A 24,660-nucleotide genomic window follows, 5' to 3' on the forward strand; every position below is an offset into this window, starting at 1 on the left:
TTATCAAGAACAGCATATCTCCCTTTGATCATTAAGCACTGGCCTCCTTCTCCACTAAATCTCATAGCTGTTAGCCCAAAAGCCTTCTCCCTTGCCTTTTTTTTTCCATCTGGAACAGCATTCACATATCTCATCTGCATTGACTCCACATCTTATTTCAAATACATTTGAAAATACATATTTACTCTCTTGCCTGTTCTTTTTAATTTCTTTCTTATTATCTCTCCATTGTTATTTATGTATGCAACTATATTACTTAACTGCTTAAAACATTTTGTATTTTAGATTGTATCACTGTCACTATACAGAATAAAAGTGATTAATGCATACTTTATAAAGAAGAGTAAATAGGTTAAAAAAGACCCACCAAATTTGCTTTAGAGTGTGTTTTCATTAATCTCGTGTCTTGTAAAAATGTATAATGCTGCATATTTTCTTTTTGTTTTCTTTTAAAGGAAATCATTGTAAGCTTGGTGTCTTGGAAATATGGAATCAATCTCTATGATGGGAAGTCCTAAGAACCTCAATGAAACCTTCTTACCAAATGGTGTTAATGGTATCAAGGATGCCAGTAAGATCACAATAGGCATATTCGGAAGTGGAGACTTTGCTAAGTCCCTGACCATTAGGCTTATAAAATGTGGATACCATGTGGTCGTAGGAAGCAGAAACCCTAAATTTGCTGCTGAGTTCTTCCCACATGTGGTTGATGTTACTCACCATGAAGATGCTGTAGCAAAAACTAACATCATTTTTGTTGCTATACACAGAGAACATTATGCCTCTTTGTGGGACCTCAAGCATTTACTTATAGGTAAAATCCTTGTAGATGTTAGCAACAATATGAGGGTGAATCAGTATCCAGAATCCAATGCAGAGTATTTGGCCTCCCTGTTCCCAGATTCGCTGATTGTCAAAGGATTTAATGTCATCTCAGCCTGGGCACTGCAGTTAGGACCAAAGGATGCCAGCAGAAAGGTATGTTTTGTGTTTGAGTTCATTTAGTGTGTGTGCAGAATGAAAACTACAGTAACTGTTAAGAACAGCAACTCCCTGGTATCAGCTGTCAGAACAAACACTTATTATCTTTTCCCAAAAACATTATTTTTGTAATTTTTTCCCTAACACCAGAGGTGAAAGTAAGACGGTATGGTCTGGTAAGGCGTACCGGCAAGAGCCGGTACACAGCCGACCGTACCAGCAGGGGACAGCTTCCCTGGGCTGGCAATTTAAAAGGGCCCGGGCTTCCCGGCAGCTGCTGAAGCAGCTGGCCCTTTAAATTATCGCCAAAGCCCTGCTGCCAGAGCCTTGAGGCTCCCAGCCACCACTACCACTACTATTGGGCTCTGGTGGTGATTTAAAGGGCCCAGGGATTTAAAGGCTCCACTCCTTCCACCTGAGGCCCTTCCCCTCTGGTTGACCCCTCCCTTGCTCAGGACCCTGGCCCAGCATACCAGTAAGTCCTTTAAGTTACTTTCACCCGCCTAACATCTAAACAAGGCTAGAAGCTGCGTTTCCTGCAGTGCTCTACTTTAGCTGTTAGTGATGGTATCAACTGTTGCAAGAGAAATTGTGGGAAATAAGTGAATGATCTAATTTAAAGCAATTTACTTTCAAGATGGCAGCTTGGATGTAACTAAAGCCATAGTTTGTTTTGTAGGCCTAGGTCTCCAACTGCCCTGAGCTCACTCAGTTGAAGTAAAGGAAGAAGGCAAAGGCAGCTCAACCCTACCTTTAGTTGTCCCCCAATCTTAGGGACCTTTCCACTAGCACAGGATCTCAAGAGCCCCTCATGCTCAAGCTCCATCTCTAAATTGTCTCCCCAGAGTGCCTCCTGCGCAAAGTGGAGGAGCAGAGCAGATAGGGGCTCAGCTGCTCGTTAAAGCAGCTTTAAGTTTTCTTTGCGCTGCTGGAGTAGTGAAAAGGTGATTTAAGCAAGGCCAAAAATCTAGTCCTTGGAACCTTTGCTGGTTATGGTGCAACATGAGAAGTAACTAACCTCGCATAGCTCCCAGAGCCAAGGATGAGTTTCCAAATCTGGCATTTAGAAAACAACCATCTATTTATTTTTAAACTGAGTAAATTGATGTGGAATCAGTGTGATATATATATAAATATATATAATTAAAATGGGACCCTTGCTCACATACACTATTTTACAGAGCCACCTTTCAGAGTGGAACTGTGCTGTATGTAGTTATTTTATTAGACCTCAGTCAAAGTTGAACTCAAAGCTGATCATCGGTAGGTAAAAAGATGATCAGATGCCATGGTGATGGGCAAACTACATGACTGTAGGTAAAAAAGGAGCAAAATCTAGCACTTTGTTTAAATTGTGTAATAGCACTTTTTTTTTTTTCAAGTATAATGAAGTATCCCTTGGATCTTGCGTCTTTTTTTCCCCCTTTAACATCCTGCTAAGCCATCCCTACTTTTTTTCAGAACCTGAGCTGTCAAAGGCAGCTCAAATTGTTGTACAAACTATGATTAGTTAAAAAACAGAGGTCAGATGGGGTTCCTGCTTTGTTTTTTGTTGTTATTGCAGCTGTCCTGGGCCATTGGGCAAGCTTTCTATAAAGCTGTCAATTAATCGCAGTTAACTCACATGATTAATAAAAAAATTAATTGTGGTTAAAAAAATTAATCACAATTAATTGCAGTTTTAATCCCACTGTTAAACAATAGAATACCAATTGAAATTTATTAAATATTTTGGATGTTTTTCTACATTTTCAAATATATGGATTTCAATTACAACACAAAATACAAAGTGTATAGTGCTCACTTTATATTACTTGTATTACAAATATTTGCACTGTAAAAATGATAAAATAAATAGTATTTTTCAATTCATTTCATACAAGTACCATAGTGAAATCTCTATCATGAAAGTGCAGCTTACAAATGTAGGGTTTTTTTGTTACATAACTGCACTCAAAACCAAAACAATGTAAAATTTTAGAACCTACAAGTCCACTCAGTCCTACTTCTTGCACAGCCAATCGCTAAGAGAAACAAGTTTGTTAACATTTGTGGTAGGTAATGCTTCCCGCTTCTCATTTACAATGTTACGTGAAAGTGAGAACAGGCATTCGCATGGCACTTTTGTAGCCAGCATTGCAAGGAATTTAAGTGCCAGATATGCTATACATTCGTATATCCCTTCATGCTTTGGCCACCATTCCAGGGACATGCTTCCATGCCGATGGCACTCGTTAAAAAAATAATGTGTTAATTAAATTTGTGACTAAACTCCTTGGGGGAGAATTGTATGTCTTCTGCTCTGTTTTTTACCCACCTTCTGCCATGTATTTCATGTTATAGCAGTCTCGGATGATGACCCAGCATGTTGTTCATTTTAAGAACACTTTCACTGCAGATTTGACAAAATGCAAAGAAGGTACCAATGTGCGATTTCAAAAGATAGCTACAGCACTCAACCCAAGATTTACGAATCTGAAGTGCCTTGCAAAATCTGAGAAGGATGGGGTGTGGATCATGCTTTCAGAAGTCTTAAAGGAGCAACATTCTCATGCGGAAACTACAGAACCCGAACCACCAAAAAAGAAAATCAACCTTCTGCTCGTGGCATCTGACTCAGATAATAAAAATGAACATGTGTCAGTTTGCACTGCTTTGGATTGTTATTGAGCAGAAACCATCATCGGCATGGGTGCATGTCCCCTGGAATGGTGGTTGAAGCATGAGGGGACATGTGAATCTTTAACGTATTTGGCACGTAAATATCTTGCAGTGCCAGCTACAACAGTGCCATGCGAACACCTGTTCTCACTTTCAGGTGGCATTGTAAACAAGAAGCAGGCAGCATTATCTCCTGCAAATGTAAACAAACTTGTTTGTCTGAGTGATTGGCTGAACAAGAAGTAGAACTGAGTGGACTTGTAGACTCTGAAGTTTTACATTGTTTTATTTTTGAATGCAGTTATTTTTTGAACATAACTCTACATTTGTAGGTTCAACTTTCATGATAAAGAGATTGCACTATAATACTTATATTAAGTGAATTGAAAAATACTATTTCTTTTATTTTTACAGTGCAGGTATTTATAATAAAAATAAATATAAAGTGAGCACTGTACACTTTGTAGTCTGTGTTGTAATTGAAATCAATATATCTGAAAATGTGGAAAACATTCAAAAATATTCATATAAATGATATTCTATTATTGTTTAACAGCATGATTAATTTTTTTAATCACTGTTAATTTTTTAATTGCTTGACAGCCCTACTTTCTATATTTAAGTGATTCATTCATTTTTAACATGATTTTAGCCATTGGCCCAAAGTTCATTCTAATCCTGTAGACATTTTAGTGTTGCGAATACCAGGCATCTTGAAACCAGTTTATATTAACTCAGATGATATATAGTCTTTTTATGTAGGTTACCTTGTTTAATCATTTTTCATATTTCAGTATTGACCTGAGATGTTCACGGGTTAATTTTTGTGGTTCAGTTGATATGCTAGTAACAATGGCTAGTTTAGATCTTTGTACTGTAACATCTGCCTGGAGGCTTGAAATTGTTGATTTCATCTGTGACTAAAAATGATTAATTTGACTTTTCCATCAGGTCCTTATATGCGGTAACAATGTTCAAGCTCGCCATCAAGTTATCGAACTTGCCCGACAGCTGAATTTTATTCCCATTGATTTGGGGGCATTGTCTTCTGCAAGGGAGATTGAAAACTTACCTCTGCGGCTGTTCACATTGTGGAAAGGGCCGGTAGTGGTGGCTATTAGTTTGGCCACTTTTTTCTTCATCTATTCTTTCATCAGAGATATAATACATCCATATGTGAGAAATCAGCAGAGCGACTTTTACAAGATTCCCATTGAGATTGTGAACAAGACTTTACCAGTTGTTGCTATTACTTTGTTGTCTCTGGTGTATTTATCAGGACTCCTGGCAGCTGCTTATCAGCTTTATTACGGCACTAAGTATAGGCGACTTCCTCCCTGGCTGGAGAGTTGGTTGCAATGTAGGAAACAGCTGGGACTACTCAGTTTCTTCTTTGCTACACTGCACATGGCTTATAGTCTCTGCTTACCTATGAGGAGATCTGAACGATACTTGTTTCTTAATATGGCTTATCAGCAGGTAAGAAACATATCATTTTTTATCTAATAACAGAAGAATCAGAATGCCTTGGTTGTACTTGTGTGACATATGTCAGTGTCTTTGAATACATTTTCAATGGAAAATCTTTGGGGCTACATTGTGACTGCGTATTGGCCAATAGGGAAAGAGGGTACAAGGAGCCCCCTACCCTGTGGCAAGCTTCAGATGGGGTCAGCCACAATCAAGTCCCTCCAGTAGGAGGTGTCTAGCATTCGTTCCATTTTTTATTCCCCACCGGGCATGAACATTACCCTAGAGAGGGTGGGGAAGAGGCAGGCAATGGTAAAATCAGAAGAGCACTCTTAGTTTCTATCATCTTGGGGTGTAAGGGCTGAATGATAATTTGTAAGAAAGCTCAAAACATCTAGCAAGTTCTTTTCCTCTCTCTGGTCCCAAAGGTTTTGGTGTGTGTATGTCATAAATGTAGATATGTTTTTGAAAAGATTTTTAAGGGTGGCCGCATTAATATACAAACAATACACGGGGATCACTCACTGCGTCACTGAAATGCAGACACTTTTGGGCAGAGGTATGCCAGCTGTTTAATAGCATGCCATAACACTGCACAACTGTCTAGGACAGCAAAATCCTAAGCAAATATATGTTCCTACTAGGGAAAATGAAGATGCTATATCACTTCTCAAACTAGTGGTAAAAAATATATTTTGTTTACAAGAAATTCTTTGTTTCTCTACAGTTATTGGCAGGAGGCATTGACTCAGAGTTCTGAGCAGCAGTTAGTTTTATCTCAAAACAATCCTGGACAAAACAGTCATCCTTGGCAGAAAGGTCTGCTTTTCCTAATCAAACTGTCAGTGAGGTGTCTGTTTGCCTCTTCTTCTACACTAGCATTTCATAAATCAGGTTGGCCATTCAGCATATGAAATCTGCAGAGAGAAGGGATGAGATGGGGGAAGGATAGCTCAGTGGTTTGAGCATTGGCCTGCTAAAGTCAGGGCTATGAGCTCAATCCTTGAGGGGGCCATTTTAAATTTTGATAGGATAACAAGTCTTGTGGATAAGGGAAAAGCGGTGGATGTGGTATATCTAGACTTTAGTAAGGCATTTGATTCAGTCTCGCATGATATTCTTATCAATAAAGTAGGCAAATACAGTTTAGATGGGGCTACTATAAGGTGGGTGAATAACTGGCTGGATAACCATACGCAGAGAGTAGTTATTAATAGTTCACAATCCTGCTGGAAAGGTATAACAAGTGGGGTTTCACAGGGGTCTGTTTTGGGACCGGCTCTGTTCAATATCTTCATCGACTCAGATGTTGGCATAGAAAGTACGCTTATTAAGTTTGCAGATGATACCAAACTGGGAGGGATTGCAACTGCTTTGGAGGACAGGGTCATAATTCAAAATGATCTGGACAAATTGGAGAAATGGTCTGAGGTAAACCAGATGAAGTTTAATAAAGATAAATGCAAAGTGCTCCACTTAGGAAGGAACAATCAGTTTCATACAAACAGAATGGGAAGAGACTGTCTAGGAAGGAGTACAACAGAAAGGGATCTAGGGATTATAGTGGACCACAAGCTAAATATGAGTCAACAGTGTGATGTTGTTGCAAAAAAAGCCACATGATTCTGGGATGCATTAACAGGTGTGTTGTGAGCAAGACACGAGAAGTCATTCTTCCGCTCTACTCTGCGCTGGTTAGGCCTCAGCTGGAGTATTGTGTCCAGTTCTGGGCACCGCATTTCAAGAAAGATGTGGAGAAACTGGAGAGGGTCCAGAGAAGAGCGACAAGAATGATTAAAGGTCTTGAGAACATGATCTATGAACGAAGGCTGAAAGAATTGGGTTTGTTTAGTTTGGAAAAGAGAAGACTGAGGTGGGACATGATAGCAGTTTTCAGATATCTAAAAGGGTGTCATCAGGAGGAGGGAGAAAACTTGTTCACCTTAGCCTCTAAAGATAGAACAAGAAGCAATGGGCTTAAACTGCAGCAAGGGAGATTTAGGCTGGACATTAGGAAAAGTTCCTAATTGTCAGGGTGGTTAAACACTGGAATAAATTGCTTAGGGACAGGGCCGGCTTTAGGCCGATTCGACCAATTCCGGGGAATCGGGCCCCGCACCTAAGAGGGCCCCGCGCCTTAGGCACCTTTTTAATCTTTTTTTTAACTTACCCCGGTCCCCGGCTGCAGTCTGCTCCGGGGTTTTCCATGGTCCCGCTCCTTTGAGCGAAGCGCCGGCGGGAGCGCGGCGCAGCCCCGCTCTCCCAGCTAGAGTTCTAGCCGGGGCAGCGGGGTTTGCCACGCTCCGGCCAGAGCTCCAGCCGGGGAGAGCGGGGCGGCGGGGTTTGCTGCGCTCCGGCCGGGGCTCCAGCCGGGGAGAGCGGGGCGGCGGGGCTTTGCCGCCCTCCGGCCGGGAGAGCAAGACTGTGGGGCTTGCCACGCTCCAGCAGGAGTGCGGCAATCCTGGCGGCTCCGGCTGGAGCGCGGCAAGCCCGGCAACCCCGGCTGGAGCTTCGGCCGGAGCGTGGCAAGCCCCGCGACCCCGGCTGGAGCTCTGGGCCCTTTAAATAGCCCCCAGAGCCCTGGGGCAGTGAGGGGCTCCTGGGGCTATTTAAAGGGCCCGGGGCTCCAGCTGCCTTTGCCACCCCGGTCCTTTAAATAGCCGCTGGAGCCCCGCCTCCCCCATGCACTCCCCAGCACTCCCGCGGCTATTTAAAAGGTCCGGGGCGGAGTAGAAGGGGGTTTGGGGGCTACTTAAAGGGCTGGGGTTCCAGCTGCCTCTGCTGCACCCCCTGACCTGCCCACACCAGTCTGGCCCCCCCTGCCTGCAGCCAGCTCTGCACCCCGTGCCCACAGCCAGCCCCTGCCAAACCCCCTGTCCTGTCTCCAGCCAACCCGTGCAGCCCTGCCGAAAGCCAGCCAGCCCCACACACACTGCTGCCCGCACCAGCCCTGCACACCCTGCCCAGCCCGCACCCTCTGCCCTGTCTCCAGTCAACCCCTGCTGCACCCCACTGCCTGAAGCCAGCCAGTGCCACACTCTGCTGTCTCCAGACCTGCAAACCCCTGCTGCACCCCCCTGTGGCCCTGCCTGAATCCAGCCTGCCCCACACCCCCTGTCTCCAACCAGCCCCACACCCCTTGCCCTGCCTGCAGCCAGACCCTACCTCCAGTCAGCCCCTGCCCTGCCTCCAGCCAGCCCCATGTCCATTGCTGCCCTGCAGTTTCCAGGGCAGTAACCCTGCACACCTGCTTCAATGAGGGGGGGCAGGGAGCAGCTGGGACCAACACATGTGCACACCCCCAGAGAGTGGCGGGGACCCACACATGTGAAATGGCGGTCATTAATAGCCAATCAACAGCATATATGATGCAATGTATATAATATATAATTTTATTATTCATATAGTTATGGAAAGTAAATAATACATGAAAGAAATGAAAGGCTTTTTTTTCCACTATTTTTTTTAAGTCATCCCTGCCAGGGCCCTGCTGAAAATGTTCGAATTGGGCCCCGCACTTCCTAAAGCCGGCCCTGCCTAGGGAGGTTGTGGAATCTCCATCTCTGGAGATATTTAAGCGTAGGTTAGATAAATGTCTATTAGGGATGGTCTAGACAGTATTTGGTCCTGCCATGAGGGCAGGGGACTGGACTCGATGACCTCTCGAGATCCCTTCCAGTCCTGGAGTCTATGGATCTATGAAAGTAGCAGTTAAGCAAATCAAGCCATAATAATGGAAAGAATAAAAGGGGATAGGATCAACAGTGTAGAAAGAAGGGTGAGCATGAAGTATTGAAATAAGACAGCTGAAGAGCAAGAATGAATCTATGACAGGCATTGTGATGGGGTCTGTCAGGTCTTCTTTTCCCCCTGCAGGAGGGTTCAGTGTCTGACACCACCCATTTAAGGAAAATCCGCTCAGACTAGTGACCAGCAAGACAGTCCTCCAGAGGCTTAGAAGGGCTAGGAAGAAATACTGACCAATCAAGGACCAGCAGGCCAATTAAGGCTTGCCTCCTTTTGCTCACGGGCAAAGACTGGGACAGAGCAGGACCTCCTCAAGGTTCACCCAGAACCTAGGCCAGAGCCTTGCCTTGCCCTGAGCATAGCAACAGAGTGCTTGCTTGTGCAGGGAGTTTTTACTCTTTGTTTAAAGGCACAGACAGGCGAATCCTGAGTTGCTATTTTATTATTTGGTTGTTAAGAGGAGCTCACGGCACAGGCTACCCTGCCCCAAGCTGGCAGCCAAATCTTGAAGACTTAGGTGGGAAGCTCCTGCAATATCACACATGGCCCTGATGTGGGGATTACAGTGCAGCTCTGCCTCCCACAGACATGCACAGAATTCAGCAAGGAACCCTAAGGCCATGGCTACACTGGCGCTTTACAGCGCTGCAACTTTTGCGCTCAGGGGTGTGAAAAAAACACCCCCCTGAGTGCTGCAAGATACAGCGCTGTAAAGCCTCAGTGTAAACAGTGCCGCAGCGCTGGGAGCGCGGCTCCCAGCACTGCAAGCTACACCCGTAGCGGATGTGGAGTACGTGCAGCGCTGGGAGAGCTCTCTCCCAGCGCTGGTGCTGCGACCACACTCGAAACAGCACTTTGAAGTGCAAGTGTAGCCATACCCTAAGTGTCAAAGGACCTGACAGTACTTTTTGTTAAGAAGTTCTCATATCTTTTATATTAATTTGAAAATCTCACGTCATCGTCAATGGTGGCCCCTTGCAAGAACTGACATGTAATTACAGATTTGATAACCCCCCCCCCAGGGAACTGGAAATTTGTGAGATCTAGTTGAGTATACAAGTGACTTGACAGTTGAAGTGAATTGTTTCTTTCCTGTCTTGAGGATGTCCAAGTTCATCTATCTTTTTTATGTCTGATGTTAACAACAGAAGAGACAGAGTAATTTAGGAGTCAGCACAAGGAGTTGAAGCAATAGCAAGAAATAATAATAATTTATTTGTAAGTTCAACAAAATAAAGATAATTTCAGACCCACCCATTTTATATTGTAGAACATAAATTGTTGATGCCTGAAAAATGTAGGTACTTTGTGTTGCAATGTGAAGAATCTCATCTGATTTCCACTGTTTCAACATATCTTTCAACCTAATATGCCCCTAGAACCCGCAGTGATGGAGCAAATAGCTTTTTCTCCAAGACATGAAGAAATCTCTAAAATATTTGATTACATTTTATATTTATTTGTAATCTGTTTTCTTACGAAACTCAGACTGGAGGCTATTACTCATCAAAAGAGCTTTTGTAAATAGTATTTAATATTCTGGAAAATAAAGGCCATCTTTTCTGCTGTCTTCTCAGGTTCATGCAAATGTGGAAAATTCTTGGAATGAGGAAGAAGTGTGGCGAATTGAAATGTATATCTCCTTTGGAATAATGAGTCTCGGCTTGCTTTCTTTGTTGGCAGTTACTTCCATCCCTTCAGTAAACAGTGCCTTAAACTGGAGGGAATTCAGTTTTATTCAGGTGTGTGTGTTCTCTGGTTGTTTGTGTTAATAAGGGGTTTAATGGTTAATAAGAATGCATGTTCATTTTTATTTTGAACCACACTTTTGCTGTAGGATGAAATATAAGGGTTTTTTCCCCTCTTAGTAGTAACTGTAAAAATGATACAACTTCTCACTCAACAGAGAGAGGACCTCTTAGAGTTGGGCAGAAAATGGTTTTCCTGTCCTACTATTGTTTTCAGGAGTTAAAAATTTTCTCATGTCTCAAATTGAGTTGAGAAGTCAAAATCTCAAAAATATTTGTGAACCAAAAAACTGAATCTCAGATTATATAGAATGCTTAGTTTTAATCATTTGAATAATAATTTTGATAGTTTGAAACGTCATTTCCAACCTGAAAACCAGAATTTTTTGTTTAGAAAGTTTCAGAACAAAACACTTTCCCAATTTTGAAACTCTTTTTCTTGACATTTTTTTGAGTCGAGAGATTTGACAAACTCAATCCTCTTTTACGAGCCATTTCAATTTTGACAAATGGATATTTTTTGACAAAAGTGATGTGTCAAAAACATCCCAAGCAGCTCTTTCTGTGTGTATTCAGTGAAATCTGTCTCCATTAGTGACATTAGTATTTACTGCATTTTACTCTGTTGGCCTTGCAGAACCAACACAGCTAAGACTGAGTAGGCTGGCACTATTCCTTTTTTATTGACAGAATGTATTGGGTTTCAGTCAGTTACACATGTGCAGACTCACTGCAGGCAATTCAACTGAACAGGTGTCACTGAATGGGGATGCACATAACTTTATAACTGAAGATCTAATATGGGCCTTAGAACCTTTATTACAGGGGATGATGCCCTGGGTAAAAAGAGCAAAGCTTGACTTTCAGATCCCAGAGTGAATTTGCAGGGCAGGCAGTTAGAACAAAACATCAGTTTACTTGTAAACAGAACAGATTCAATCTGAACTCACTGAGAGACAATAAATATTTTTGTTAATAAACAAAAGTCTGTCTGCTTCTGGTGCTTATTCCTCAAGTGAGCCATCAGAAATACATAAACTTGTAAACTGTACAGACCTTCTTTTCATGCAAATGTCCCTAACTTTTTCTTAAAAAGAGCACATAGATTGTTTTCAGTGTTTTACAGGAGGTGCCAGCAATACTTCAAGAGAGAAGTAACATATACAGTAATAGCAGGGTTTGGCTGTATTTAGAATAAGTCTACAGGATTCTTGGGGCTATATTGTGGTGTTCTATTGTAAAACTGGTAGAAGAAAAACAGATTCCATAAAGTTTACCTCATAGAGTTTCCACTGAATGATCCCTTCAGGCGATAGGTGTTGGGGCTGCAGAAAGGGCAAGAAACGCAGCTTCCAACACTTCAGGTCTCTGCAATTTTCAGGAAATGATGTGGAAGGACAGCAACCTACCTGATGCTCCTCACATTTCAGTCTCCATGGCAGTGTGGATCCCTGTGGTGCAATGCTGCCATTTTCTGTGACTTGCTCCCCATCCAGAGAGGGGGAATTAATGTTGATTCCTGCTAGATTAACTCCCAATACTTTGGCAGGCTGTATTTTTGCATTTTTCAAGGGGAGCCTTTTGTCCCCTCCTCCTGCCCTAGCGCACTTCCCTCCTCCCTTCACACATGAATACCTGAAGCAGAGGTGCATTCGCAATCTCTGGAGGTGAGTGTTAAGCTATCTGAAGTGGCTCACAAGCATGAGTACCAACCTCAGGGCAGACTCTGAAGAAGTAAGGCACAAACCCCAAACTGGCAGCGAGTTCTATACTTAGATTTCACCAACCAAGTGTCACATGAACTCCTCAAGCACTACTATAGCCTTAACATGGAGTCATAGACAGTCCTTCTTGCCACTTACGCAAGTTTAACTTTGAGATAGATAGTACCTTACACCAAAAATCACAGCAATATTCAGGTTACTCCCAGTCCCAAAGGACCAGTCACTTGCACCCGAGATCTCCCTACCAAAAAGACAATGCTTGTAGTAATCCTATAATAAAATAATTTAAGATTTATTAACTAGCAAAAGAAATACAAGGTTAAATTAGATAAATGTACACACACATGAGTTACAGTCTAAGATTCAAAAAGGTAATAGAAGCTGCTGTAGTGTGGAAGCTCTGTATGTCTTTTAGGGCTAACCCAGGCCAAGCAACAGGAAACTCTTGCTTAGGCTTAGAAATCTTCACCCCTCAGAGTTCAAGCAGCATAGAGATATAGTTCTTGTCAGGGATTTATATTCACTTCCCCCAGAGTTCAAGATGATGGGATAAGGCCTCTTGATTGCTCCACTTCAAGAGTGTAGGGGGAGAAATCTACAAAGTCTATGTCCTTCGATGTTTCAGAATGGCTCATTTGGTTTCAGTGGGCTTTCTTGTATGCAGGACCTAACACCTTCTATAGGAAGCTGACATTTTACATTATTTAATGCTTCTTTCCTGTTTGAGTTATACAGTTAGAGGTTTACAATGCAAATGTTTTATATAACCTTATAACATAGGGTATAGATGTTAAGTGAGATTAATACATGCAGCATCCTGCAAGCATTTCATAAAGTCTAAACACATTCTTATAACTCTAATATCTATTTTAACAATGCTAACACCCAGGTGAGCCAGACTGGTTTCCAGCTATGCATTTGTCAGTATTCACTGAGGCCTAGGGGCCTTGGCATGAGCTGGCACCTGGTCTGCCAGCATCACAGTGGGAACATGCCACATTGTCCTTGTTGTCCTTCTTCCACTTCCATATACTTTATTTTTATTTGCTGCCCTCCATACACTACAGCATGCAAGGCCTTTGAAGGGCAAAGCGTAGCTAGCTCCCAAATGCATTCTGCTCATGAGACTGGATGTAAGAGATTGCATTCGCTATATATGTGGCATAAAGGAGGCCTTTCATCCCCATCAGCAGGCATTCCTGACTTGCAGAAGTTGCCATTTTAATAATAATGCCACTGTTTGATGAGAGACAGACTGTCATGTCACTGGACCAACTCAGAACTGTCTGCCCCAAACTAGGAACTGCCATGCAGCAGCTGGGAAAATGCAGGCATGGCAGCCCGACATATGTGTAGATCACATAGAAGGATCAGAAAAACACTTAGGAATAAGCTGTGGTGAAGCACTTCATGTACTTCCTGCGTGTAACACATCTTAAGTGGTAGTGAAAGCTGATAGAGAAGCAAATAGACATAACCAGGAAGAGGCATTGAGGCATACCAGAAGCACAATTTATCACAGAAAGGCGTCAGCATGAAATGAAATTATTGTCACCTTTAAGATGTGGTTATTGATATGAAGTACTAATAGACTTATGTCTGTTGCCGGGAGACATTCTGATAGAGCATGTCTGAAAAGTGTGTATTTTGCTATAGTTTGGAGTGTATTAATGTAGGCCTTACTCCGAGTCCTGTCTCACTAAGGTCTGGTTTGTCCCATTGTAATTACATTGCCTAGTTCATAATCCCATCACTGTTGACTGATTCTTGCCTACGTAGACTCAGACTCTTTAAGGTCAGAAGGGACCAGCGTGATCATTTAATCTGACCTCCTGCACACTGCAGCCACAGAACCTCACCCACTGCTGAAACTTATCCAGCTCAATCTTGAAGCCGATTAGGTTTTTTACCCCCACTGCTCCCCTTGAAAGCCTGTTCCAGAACTTCACTCCTCTAATGGTTAGAAACCTTTGCCTAATTTCAAGCTTAAACTTGTTAATAGCCACTTTGCATCCATTTGGTTTTGTGTCCATACTGGCGCTTAACTTAAATAACTCTTCTCCCTCCCTTGACTGTATCCCTCTGATGTATTTATAGAGAGCAATCATATCTCCTCTCATGTAACACACATAGTCACTACTTTAATAATTAGTGTTCTAGAAGGGCTTTGTAAATTATAGCCATTTTAAGGGGAGTGACACTGAACATTGCATTAGCTGCAATTGTCAGAGGTGTTCTGTCTGTGGAGAGATTCCTCCTTCCCTGTCCTTGGGTTTCTGTCAAGTGGGGAATCTATAGGAAACCTCCAACAGTGGTTGCTGAAGGAATGTGTTGAATCAGCACTTCCCCCAACTGACCTGGTTTTTCCCTCTCCCTGACAAGTGCCACCCACTTCTTAGGTAATGAAGAGAAGCAAAGTTATTTCCATTTCTTTGCATTTCCATAACCTCACTACCAGGCAGACTTTCTCCTTCAGAAGTTCTGTGCCTGGGACTATGCTAGAGATGATGGTATGAACTAAATCTTCAGTTTAAAATACAACAACAGTTAGTCAAAGGTGATTTGAGCCATACATCCAGTGTATGATCAGGAACTCCAGCAGCAAGTCATGCAATTGTAGCTTTTCCTTACCAAAGTTTCCAAACTTGGGTGGGGGTAGAAATGTGCATACAGGCAAATCATTGTGCAATTGTTTTGTGGTCTTTGGAATGCACTAGTATACCACAACTATTCCCACTGTAATAAAAATCAACTTGTTTCTAGTTATCACAGCTTATAAACAGTAATGAAATGCTAAGAGATGATTCAAGACATCTGCCTGGTGTGCAGGACATTCCTCCTCTAGACATGCCCTCATGTGAAACTGCATCACACATTAAAGAGAATTTGGACAAATTGTCTTTTTAATTATCACCTTTGGTGTGCAATGGCAGTAATAATTGAAACACAAGGTGTTTCCTTGGGATTAATGACTAACTAAATGTAATGGTCTTTAGCTGTTTCTCAGGGCATTAAATGTTCCCTAGCTACTCATTAATTCTTAGGAAACATCCTCTGCCTCGAACCTTGTTTCATAATCACTGACCTTACAAGGATTATTTTACCAAGGAAAATGAAGCTGGCATTCCACCACACATTAACAGTGCTTAAGTTCAGATCTCATATAGAGTGCATAGGCAGAGCCAGATAAAATACAGCAAATGCCCTTTTAGAGCTATTTCTCCATCTACTGAAATACAATATTATAAAGAAGGTTTGCACTTAATGATTGTAATCCTGCCTGAAATCAGCAGGAGATGCAGAGTGGAATAAGGGCTGGTCAGCTCAGTATAGCCAGGGGGGTTGGTGATGGAGTAGCATGACACTAGTTTTACTCCTGTATCTAGCAGAAGCATAGATTTTTCCAAAGCAATGACTCATAGAATATCAGGGTTGGAAGGGACTTTAGGAGGTCATCGAAGTCCAACTCTCTGTTCAATCCCCAGACAGATTTTTGCTCCAGATCCCTAAGTAGTCCCTCAAGGGATAGAGCTTGCAACCCTAGGTTTAGCAGGCCAATGCTCAAACCAGTGAGCAATCCCTCCCCTTGGCTGCTAAAATTCTCACTTCCATCCTACAGCTGAGGGCTCAGTGTAAGACCCTGCAAAACTAGAAGCTGGGATTCAGGGGATTCTGAAGAGGACCCTGCAAAGCAAGAGTTGAGAGGAAGTACCTCCCTTCAGGGTCTGAGTGGCACCCCACAGCCCACTGACTGGCCAATAGCAGTATATAAACCAGAAAGCCATGATGAGGAGCTGTCTGAGCAATGACACAGACCATCTCTCTGCTTCTGACCCTGCTAATGACAGTCCCAAGTTGCTGGCTTCTGACCCTGGTTTGTTCTTTCCCTGTCTCTGATTGTTATCTGTAACCTGGTGCCTGACCCTGATTTCCTGATAACATAACCTTGCCTTCCTCTTGACACCTGACTCTGTTTGTCCTCTGACCTATCTTGGACTCTGACCTCCTGGCATTGGACTTGGACTGACTTCTGCTCTGACCACTGGGTCAGACCACCTACATCCTGGTTGTGACACTCAGCATCATTGCAGCTGTTCAGTTTCTGACCTCCCCCTTCTGACACTCCCTCTTCTGAGAGCCGCACACTCATGCAAATGCCGTTTCTAGCTCACTTTGCTGAATACACTTGGTTTCTAGGGGCTTGTGTAAATGGTAATTTACTGTAAGGCAAGCCACAAGGTTAATCTACAGCACATCAGTTTACCTCACATTAATATCTTGTGTGGACACTGCTACAGTGCACTGAAAGTCCCGGAGTACAGCTTGGCATACTTTCACTGCACTGTAGCAGTTTCCACATGGGATCTTACTGAGTGGCAAGCTGGTGTGCTGTAGATTCACACTGGGCCTTGCCAGTTGCCATGTAGACAAGCCCTAACCGAGTCAACTAGTCACACTTTTCAGGAGTACATCACATGTATGTTATTGTGCTGTATCACACCTCGGGGGGGGGGTGTAGCTCAGTGGTTTGAGCATTGACCTGCTAAACCCCAGAGTGTAAGTTCAATCCTTGAGGGGGCCACTTAGGGATCTGGGGCAAAATCAGTACTTGGTCCTGCTAGTGAAGGCAGGGGGCTGGACTCAATGACCTTTCAAGGTCCCTTTCAATTCTAGAAGATTGTTACTTAGGTAATAATTGGAGCTATACCAATCAGAACAGTGCACAAGCCTAGACTATATGAAGAGCAGCCCTTTTCTAGCTGGGCAGGTTTACTAGTGCAGAGAGAGGAGATGAAGAGGGTAGTAAACTCAGAAGAAAACCCCATACTCCACCCCTTGTGTGACTGGAGTTTAATTGTTGTCAGGCTCTTCTTTTTAGGTGCAACAGTCACATAATTTTCTGTCAAATCTTAGTCCCCTGATGGCATTTAAATAAAACTAAGCTTTCTCTGCTTAAAGGATGAAAAATGCCTGTAAAGCATTTCATTATCACTGGCTTTCTCCAATAATTGTTATATAGCATTACCCAGCAGCTGAGCCTGCTGAAGAAATGAGCAGTCAGATTCACTAAGTTGTTCCATGTTTGCACTGGTGTAACAGCACTGATTTCAAGGGAGTGACACCAGCATAGAACTGGAACAATGCAGTGGTGAGTCAGGCCCTAGCTTTTATTTGTCATCCAAATTTCTTTCCAGAAGATCCAGAAGATCCTGTGTATGCTAAATATAGGCTAGATCCTGTCTAGTATAGATGTTCAATTTCTTGGGAATTTTTGTTCTTGTACTTTTTAACTAAATGAGGTAGTACATCTAAAAAAATGCCACAACTCTGGAAACCATTCCGTACCCCAGAAAAAGTAATGCATAGAAAATAGCAGCTTGCTATATGCAAAAGTCTTACCTTCCTCAAAAGACTGACAAAAATATTTCCCTTTTTTGTGTCACTGAATCTTTTCCCCTTTTGCCCTTCAGGCTGTACTTTTCCGTAACAACAGGACAGAGGTTAGGTTTCTACCTCTTTATTTTTACTGTCGTTAGAGAACAAAATCTTGCTAGCCAGTTTTGATTATTCTTCCACTAAATATTTCCCAACTGAGTGAGACATTACATCAGTTTTGGTGGTGAAGTGTTTCCTTTCATACGATAAACATCACAGTTAAAAGCACTGCTCCAGTAATTTTTAAGGTGGTTTGGGATTTCTAGAATGCAGGCTAATGCTTTTAACTCAGAGTCTGCATAATTGTTCTGTTGATGATGTGCTTAGGATTAGGTGTGGAGTGTAGCCCCCTCCACTCCAGATATCCCCATTAACTAGTTGTCAGGGAAGGGACATGATATTAAAATGAAAAGTTTTAAAGCACTCAATTCAAGAAATTAAGTTAAGCCAATGTTAAGATTACCTGTGCAACTTTACCTCTTGTACGTAAGCATAGAGACATAGTACATTTCCACTCGTGATATTTTAAAAATATACTATACAATTTTTCCCACAACTATTTACACCTGTAATAGGCTGTTTTGTACTGCCTGATAAAGGGCGACAACAAAAATTATTTATACACAAAAGAATGGGGGCAAGGATCCCTATGGAAGCCCTAATCACATGCGTTTTATAAGGATGTCAAAAAAGTTATATTATTTCAGAAGGAAAGAACAATCATGCAGCTAAGAATCATTTTTAAGTCAGATTCAGCTATCATTACACATGCAACCTTAATTTCCTGATTACTGAGTGCTTAACTGGGCAGCTTTAATGTTCTTTTTGCATAGGTTTTTGCAAGGAATTTCCCATAGTTTTTTGAGCAATAGGAAGAAAAGGCAGGGCACCAGCATCTCATGCTGAATTTTATCTGGGGAGTCTCCAGTTAATGGGTGTATGCTTGTGGTATCATCACTGTAAGGAGCGGTCCAAGTCTTGATTCCACCGTCTGACCAGTGGAGCTGGGCCATTGTGATGGGGAAGCAAGCAGCACCCTTTAGGGTTGTCACAATTTAATCCTTTCTCCTTGTAAGAGCAATGGTGATCAGGGAGTTCCTTTCCAGGGCTCCTCCTGCATAGCCACACTGCTCGATACTCATGACTGAGCAAACCAGCCCTTTGTTCTCTCATGCGGCACACTGGGTACCTGAATCTGATATCACACCACCAGTTTTACATAACTCCATTGACTTCATTATTTACACTCTTGAAACTCAACTGACTGCCAGATTTTAGATTTTGACTAGTTTGTTTGCTTTACATGTTTGAAGACCTCTTACCTTTTCAAAGTAGAGCAAGCATGCAGGCCTGTGGAAGCCAAGAGGGATGGGATGTAAATCAGGGTAGAATTTAGCCCTTAATTTTCAGCACATTACAATAATCAGAACATTGAGATTTTTTTTAACCTGGCTGAAATTTTAAAGGTATAGTAGGTGTGGCTGATAATGTGTCAGGTTTTAACTTCTATTTCTTTTCCCTGTTTTTTTCCAAAGTCTACACTGGGATATGTCGCTCTGCTCATAAGTACTTTCCATGTGTTAATTTATGGGTGGAAAAGAGCCTTTGAAGAAGAATACTACAGGTTTTATACACCACCAAACTTTGTTCTTGCCCTTGTTTTGCCTTCTATTGTAATTGTAGGTAAGATCTTTTTACTCTTTCCATGTATAAGCAGGAAACTGAGAAGAATCAGAAGAGGCTGGGAAAAAAGCCAAGTTATAGAAGAAAGAGGTGGGACTGTTCCACATCTCTCACCAGAAAGGATTACGGTGATGTGATGGTAGAATAGTGTCCATTAGCACTACAGTTGTCACTTGTCTTTTTGTTTTAAAACTTGTGTTTTTAGGAGTTTATATAACTACATGTAAAAGTTGCTATGGACTTGCTTGGCATATGGTACAAGCTCTCAGCCAAGGAATAAGCAATTTATTTTTCTTCAGAAATTAAAAAAAAAATCAGTTCAATTTTAAGTTACAAGAGGGCAAACAATGTGAAATCAGGATTTTAAAAATGTTTCTTTGCACAATTGTATCACAAACATTGTGGTTTTATAATTAAAACCAAATGTTCCAGACAGCATTTCTTTGACTGATAGCGAATGTTCCAGACAGTACTTCTGTTGTTAAAACGATCATTTTTTAGTTAGTCCAGAATGTAGAGTAATATATTTTAATGATTTAGAAAATAAAAATGTTTTGAAACAGCTGAGATTAAATTTTTAATAGTTGAAATTATTTATTGCACACGTACATTACACATATTTGTGTAGCTCAACAAGGATTTTGAACCAAAACGTGACTTGAATATAGTAAAAATGTTAGTTGCATTAAGGACTATGATTTCAAAGTGCTGCATATGGTTTTAGACATGTAATGTCCATTGGCATTAATGAGTCGTTGCAGTGAAAATCCAATCCAATACTTTGAAAGTGCAAGAAGGATTTATGTAAATTTGTACAATCAACTAATGATCACTTTAAAAATAAAACATGCCAAAAATTATTTTAAAAAATTAAAGTTGGGAGAAATTTGCAATAAAAAAATTCAACTTTATGGGTGAAACTTCCAATATCTTAAGCACAATAGAGAACAACCATAATGTTAACATTATCTGTGTGTCTCTGTGTTGGAGTTTCAGTTATGGCACATGAATTTGCCTCTCTTTCAACCTTAAGATCTTTTAATGTACTTTTGTTGCACAAATAACATTCTATTTTTATATGAAACTTTTGTTTTTACAGCCATCTGTGGGGAATGCCTTGCTGTGAATTTTTAAGAAATAAAAACAGATATTCCTATACTTCAGCATTTTAACATGAGTTGATGATCTTGTGAAATGGAAATTTCCCTCTAAAATTTGTAATTCTGGTTTCCTAAGGCTTTCTGAGGCTTTCTGAATGTTGTTTAGAATGATTTATCAATGACTACTTTAGCATGTTTTCTTCTTTATGAAATAAGCCAAACTCTACTCATTTACACTCGTGCTGCTTCTATAGAAATCAGTGGAAATTGTTCTCATGCATCAATGTGCAGAATTTGGCTCTACATCTCTACCTATTTTTGCAGTGTTACAGCTCTGCTGTCTTTAATTGTTTTCTTTCCTCACATTTTTGCAATAATTTTCCATCATTATGATAAATATCTACAATATGACTCTGATCCATATAGTGCTTGTGTATACTTAAGTTGAGTACATGAGTAGTCCCATTGACTTTACTGCCTACTTTTGGAATGAACCCTACACCCAGGCAATATGTACTTAGAGCCAAATTCTGCTCCCACTTACACCAGCATAAATCCAAACTAATTCAATGCCAATTGTTTTTAGTTTCATTACAAACTGAAGAACCCTAGTTAGGTTTTTCAAGATTCATTATAGCCTCCAAGCCTTTCAAACAAACCTAGGCCAATTTATGGTTTTGTCAGTATCACAAAAAATCTGCAGTTTTACATGGTTTCACCTGTGTTCTGCTTTAGATATAGGGTTTGTTCAAACTCAAAACCCAGACTGAAACTCCAGGCAGAGGACTTTCTCAAAATGACACAACATAAAGTGAAACAAAGTGGGTTAGTTAATATATTTTTGTCTTTAGGAAGCTTGACTCTCACCAACAGAATTTGGTCCAATAAAAGATATTACATCATCTACCTTGTCTCTCTAATGCCCTGGGACCAACACAACTACAATAAGGGAGGGATAGCTCAGTGGTTTGAGGATTGGCCTGCTAAACCTAGGGCTGTGAGTTCAGTCCTGGAGGAGGGCCACTTAGAAATCTGGGGGCAAACTCAGCACTTGGTTCTGCTAGTGAAGGCAGGGCCTAGACTCAATGACCTTTCCAGGGTCCCTTCCAGTTCTCAGAGATAGAAAAACACTGCATACAAAATTAAGTGTTTGCATGAACCTCTGACAAGCTAAACAGTCAGTATTGCATGTCTCTAGTTCTCTTTACTATCCAGTGAAAGCCCACTAAAAAATGGGGGATGTTTGGGAGGCTAGGGGGAATTCAACCAACTTTCTTGACATATTTTGAAAAACATGTCATTTAAAAAAAATTGGCAGGGAGGGACTCAAAATTTTTTTAAAAATTAATTTTGAAGTAGTGGGAAGTTCCCAGTTTCTTGCAATTTTATTTATCATCCTCATCCACCCAATTTTTTTTTTGCCCCCTACTGGAAGTAGGAGGAAAAATCCACCTCTCACTTTTTTTTATGTGTTCCCCTTGTAAAGTTAAAAAGTTAAACTTTTAAAGCTTTTTTGCATTTTTCCAATAGAAAAAAAAAGTTTAAAAATGAGAGAAGGCAGTCTGTTGCCTTTTTTTTTAAAGCATTCTCCTTATTGTCATTTGAGAAGAGAGGGAGAACGTAAAATAGAAAAAATCCAATTTTTTTCTAAATGAAATTTTTAATTTTGTTTAGAATAAATAATTTAAAATTGATTAAGTGAAAAAGGAGAAAAAGTAAAAAATTTCAAATGTATTGAAAATTTCATTTTCTTTCAAAATTGTTAACAAAAAACAGCATTTCAAGAAGCTAATCTAAGTTCCTTTTTACAAAATGCCTGTGTCGTGAATAGTCAGACCTTACTATATGAGCACTGTTATTTTATTAGATGAATAAAAGAGATATTATCAATATTATAGAAAGAAAGGGCAGTACTAACTTGAAGGGAATAAGGCTTTCAGGTAAATATGAACAAATGACAAATAGAACTTCCATTTATTGTGTTTGTGTGTGATTCACTCCAGTACAGAAAACTTTACAAACCACCCAGATGCCTCCAGATTGCACAGAGGTGGATCCAGTGGCCTAAATTTCCTCTGTTGGGGGTGCAATTTGCCTAGTGCAGACAGCCAGCACAAGGCCTATGCGCTTAGGCCCATACCCTCAATGGTATTTAGCTGCTTAGCTCCCATTGAAATCATAGGAGTTAGGCGCCTAAATACTGTTGAGGATTTGGGCCTTATGCCCCAGTCCTGCAAACAGACTTATGTATGTACATAAGCATCTTTCCACACATATGTAATTCCACTGTCTTCAATAGAACTATTCACTTGCTCAGAGTTACTCATGCACATTGTTTGCAGAAATGGGCCCTTGAATCCTAGTTTGGAGGCTTATATGAGGTATAGATCTTGTGCTGTCCCCCTGCACAGCAGTGAATTTCCTCCATGTGTGCAGAGGGTCAGCAGCCACTATACCAAGCTGTAAAGAGGAGTAGGTGGACTTTGTACCAGCCCACTTAGTTCCCAGCACAAAACCCAATTACTGTGTTGGGAGGGATGAATTCTGCCCTAAGATAACGGAATTTCTAGCTTATATTGGAATGTATGACATCCTGAAGACAGAATACGGTAAATACCATGGAGCAAATTCTGCTCCCAGTTCTACTCCAGCAGCCCTATTGAAATCGCTGAATATGCATAGGTACAACTGAGCTAAAATTATTACTGATTGTGACTATTACTATTTCAATATTTATTATGTTTGTATTAATTTTATAATATATAGAAATGCCAACTAAAATTCATCTTCCCTAGAGCTTTCCAGATCTTGTTTGATGTTTTAGGAATATTGCTGTAGTACTAATACAGTATTAATATTGTTGCATTATTAAAATACAGTAGCAACTGTGCATTGCCACCTTAGTCCATGTGTTCTGTGGTATGTGATGCACTATATTTATCCTTATTTCTATGCAAAAAGAAATACTTCATTCTAACAGGAAAAAATCATACAATGTAGTATGCTGCTTAACATATGTAAAAAGTAATTAGATAATTTCATGAATGTTTAAACTCATGGTAAATCTGGACCACATGATGTTTCTTAAATAAAATGTTGTCATGCATTGGTGGGGGTGGGGAGGCGTTCAAACCATGTGTATGGGAAATACAAATATGTGTTTTTTATTTTATGTTACTTGAAAGTTGAAATATTGAAGTGTGAAGAAATAGCTTATATTTTTGGATCAACTAAATTAAGAAATTTTATGAAATATTTGTGCTACTTATGTAATAGTGTACCCAGCTAGCCTATGTATTCATTTCTAACTGGAGTAACAAGCTGACTTGCTATTAAATCTTTTGTAATTTACTTTATTGTAAAGATTGATTCTATTTAGCAAGAATCCTGAAAGTAAAATGGCAAGGTCTTGTATGGCACATATTATGGATCAGATCCTGCCAACTTCTGTTCATGTAAGAAATCTTTCTTCATGTGGTTAATCTCTGATTTCCACGGAACTGTTTGCATAAGAACTTCTCCAGTGAGTCCAGATTTGCAGGATCAAGTTCTAATGTCAAAATTCTCAATGTTGGTTGCCTACAGTTAGACATCTCCATTATTTAGGTGCCTAAATGTAGATTTAGGCTCATAACTTCAACAACCAACTTTGAGAATGATGTATTTTTATGCAACATTGCATTCACCATTTATTGATTGTAGGGATATCCTATATATTATGTCCTATATAGTATGAAAATAACTGAATTCTCTTCCTTGCCACCAAGGGTGGCCAAACTTACTGACCTGCTGAGCTACATATGACAATATTCATAAGTTCGAGAGCTAGGGTGCGCCTGCCAGGGCTCAGGGCTTCAGCCTGGCTCCTGCTGAAGTTCTGATCCCGACAGGCACACTCTGTGGGGTTGAAGACCTGAGACTTCCCTCTCTGCTGGACAGAAGCCAAAGGGTCACATGTCTACCCACATTTTTGCCAGGGTTTGCTGGCCCCACTCAGTTTCCTTCCCTACAGCTCCCAGCTGTTTGCTGCTGCCTGTCCACTCAGAGCTAACACCTGAGATCTGCAGGGACGGGCCACTGAGGGTAAGGAGAGGGTGCTGGGGGGGGCAT

At 41.0% G+C, this 24,660-nt stretch overlaps 2 protein-coding genes across 4 annotated transcripts in view; one reads left to right on the plus strand and one right to left on the minus strand.

The window, feature by feature from the left end:
- Positions 1 to 21,618, plus strand: part of STEAP2 (STEAP2 metalloreductase) — a 36,650-nt gene extending 15,032 nt beyond the window's left edge. For all 3 annotated transcript variants that reach the window (XM_050939586.1, XM_050939587.1, XM_050939588.1), the window contains 4 exons: positions 456 to 978; positions 4,594 to 5,121; positions 10,437 to 10,601; positions 19,303 to 21,618. In XM_050939586.1, the coding sequence (XP_050795543.1) occupies positions 487 to 978; positions 4,594 to 5,121; positions 10,437 to 10,601; positions 19,303 to 19,587 (1,470 nt within the window). In that variant the 5' untranslated portion in view covers positions 456 to 486 and the 3' untranslated portion in view covers positions 19,588 to 21,618. The remainder of the gene's footprint in view (positions 1 to 455; positions 979 to 4,593; positions 5,122 to 10,436; positions 10,602 to 19,302) is intronic.
- The window catches only part of FAM237B (family with sequence similarity 237 member B), a 1,214,420-nt gene that overhangs the window by 1,076,613 nt on the left and 113,147 nt on the right, over positions 1 to 24,660 (minus strand). The window lies entirely within an intron of this gene.

The sequence above is a fragment of the Gopherus flavomarginatus genome, chromosome 2, assembly GCF_025201925.1.
Source record: "Gopherus flavomarginatus isolate rGopFla2 chromosome 2, rGopFla2.mat.asm, whole genome shotgun sequence".
In the NCBI taxonomy this organism is placed as follows: domain Eukaryota; kingdom Metazoa; phylum Chordata; order Testudines; family Testudinidae; genus Gopherus; species Gopherus flavomarginatus.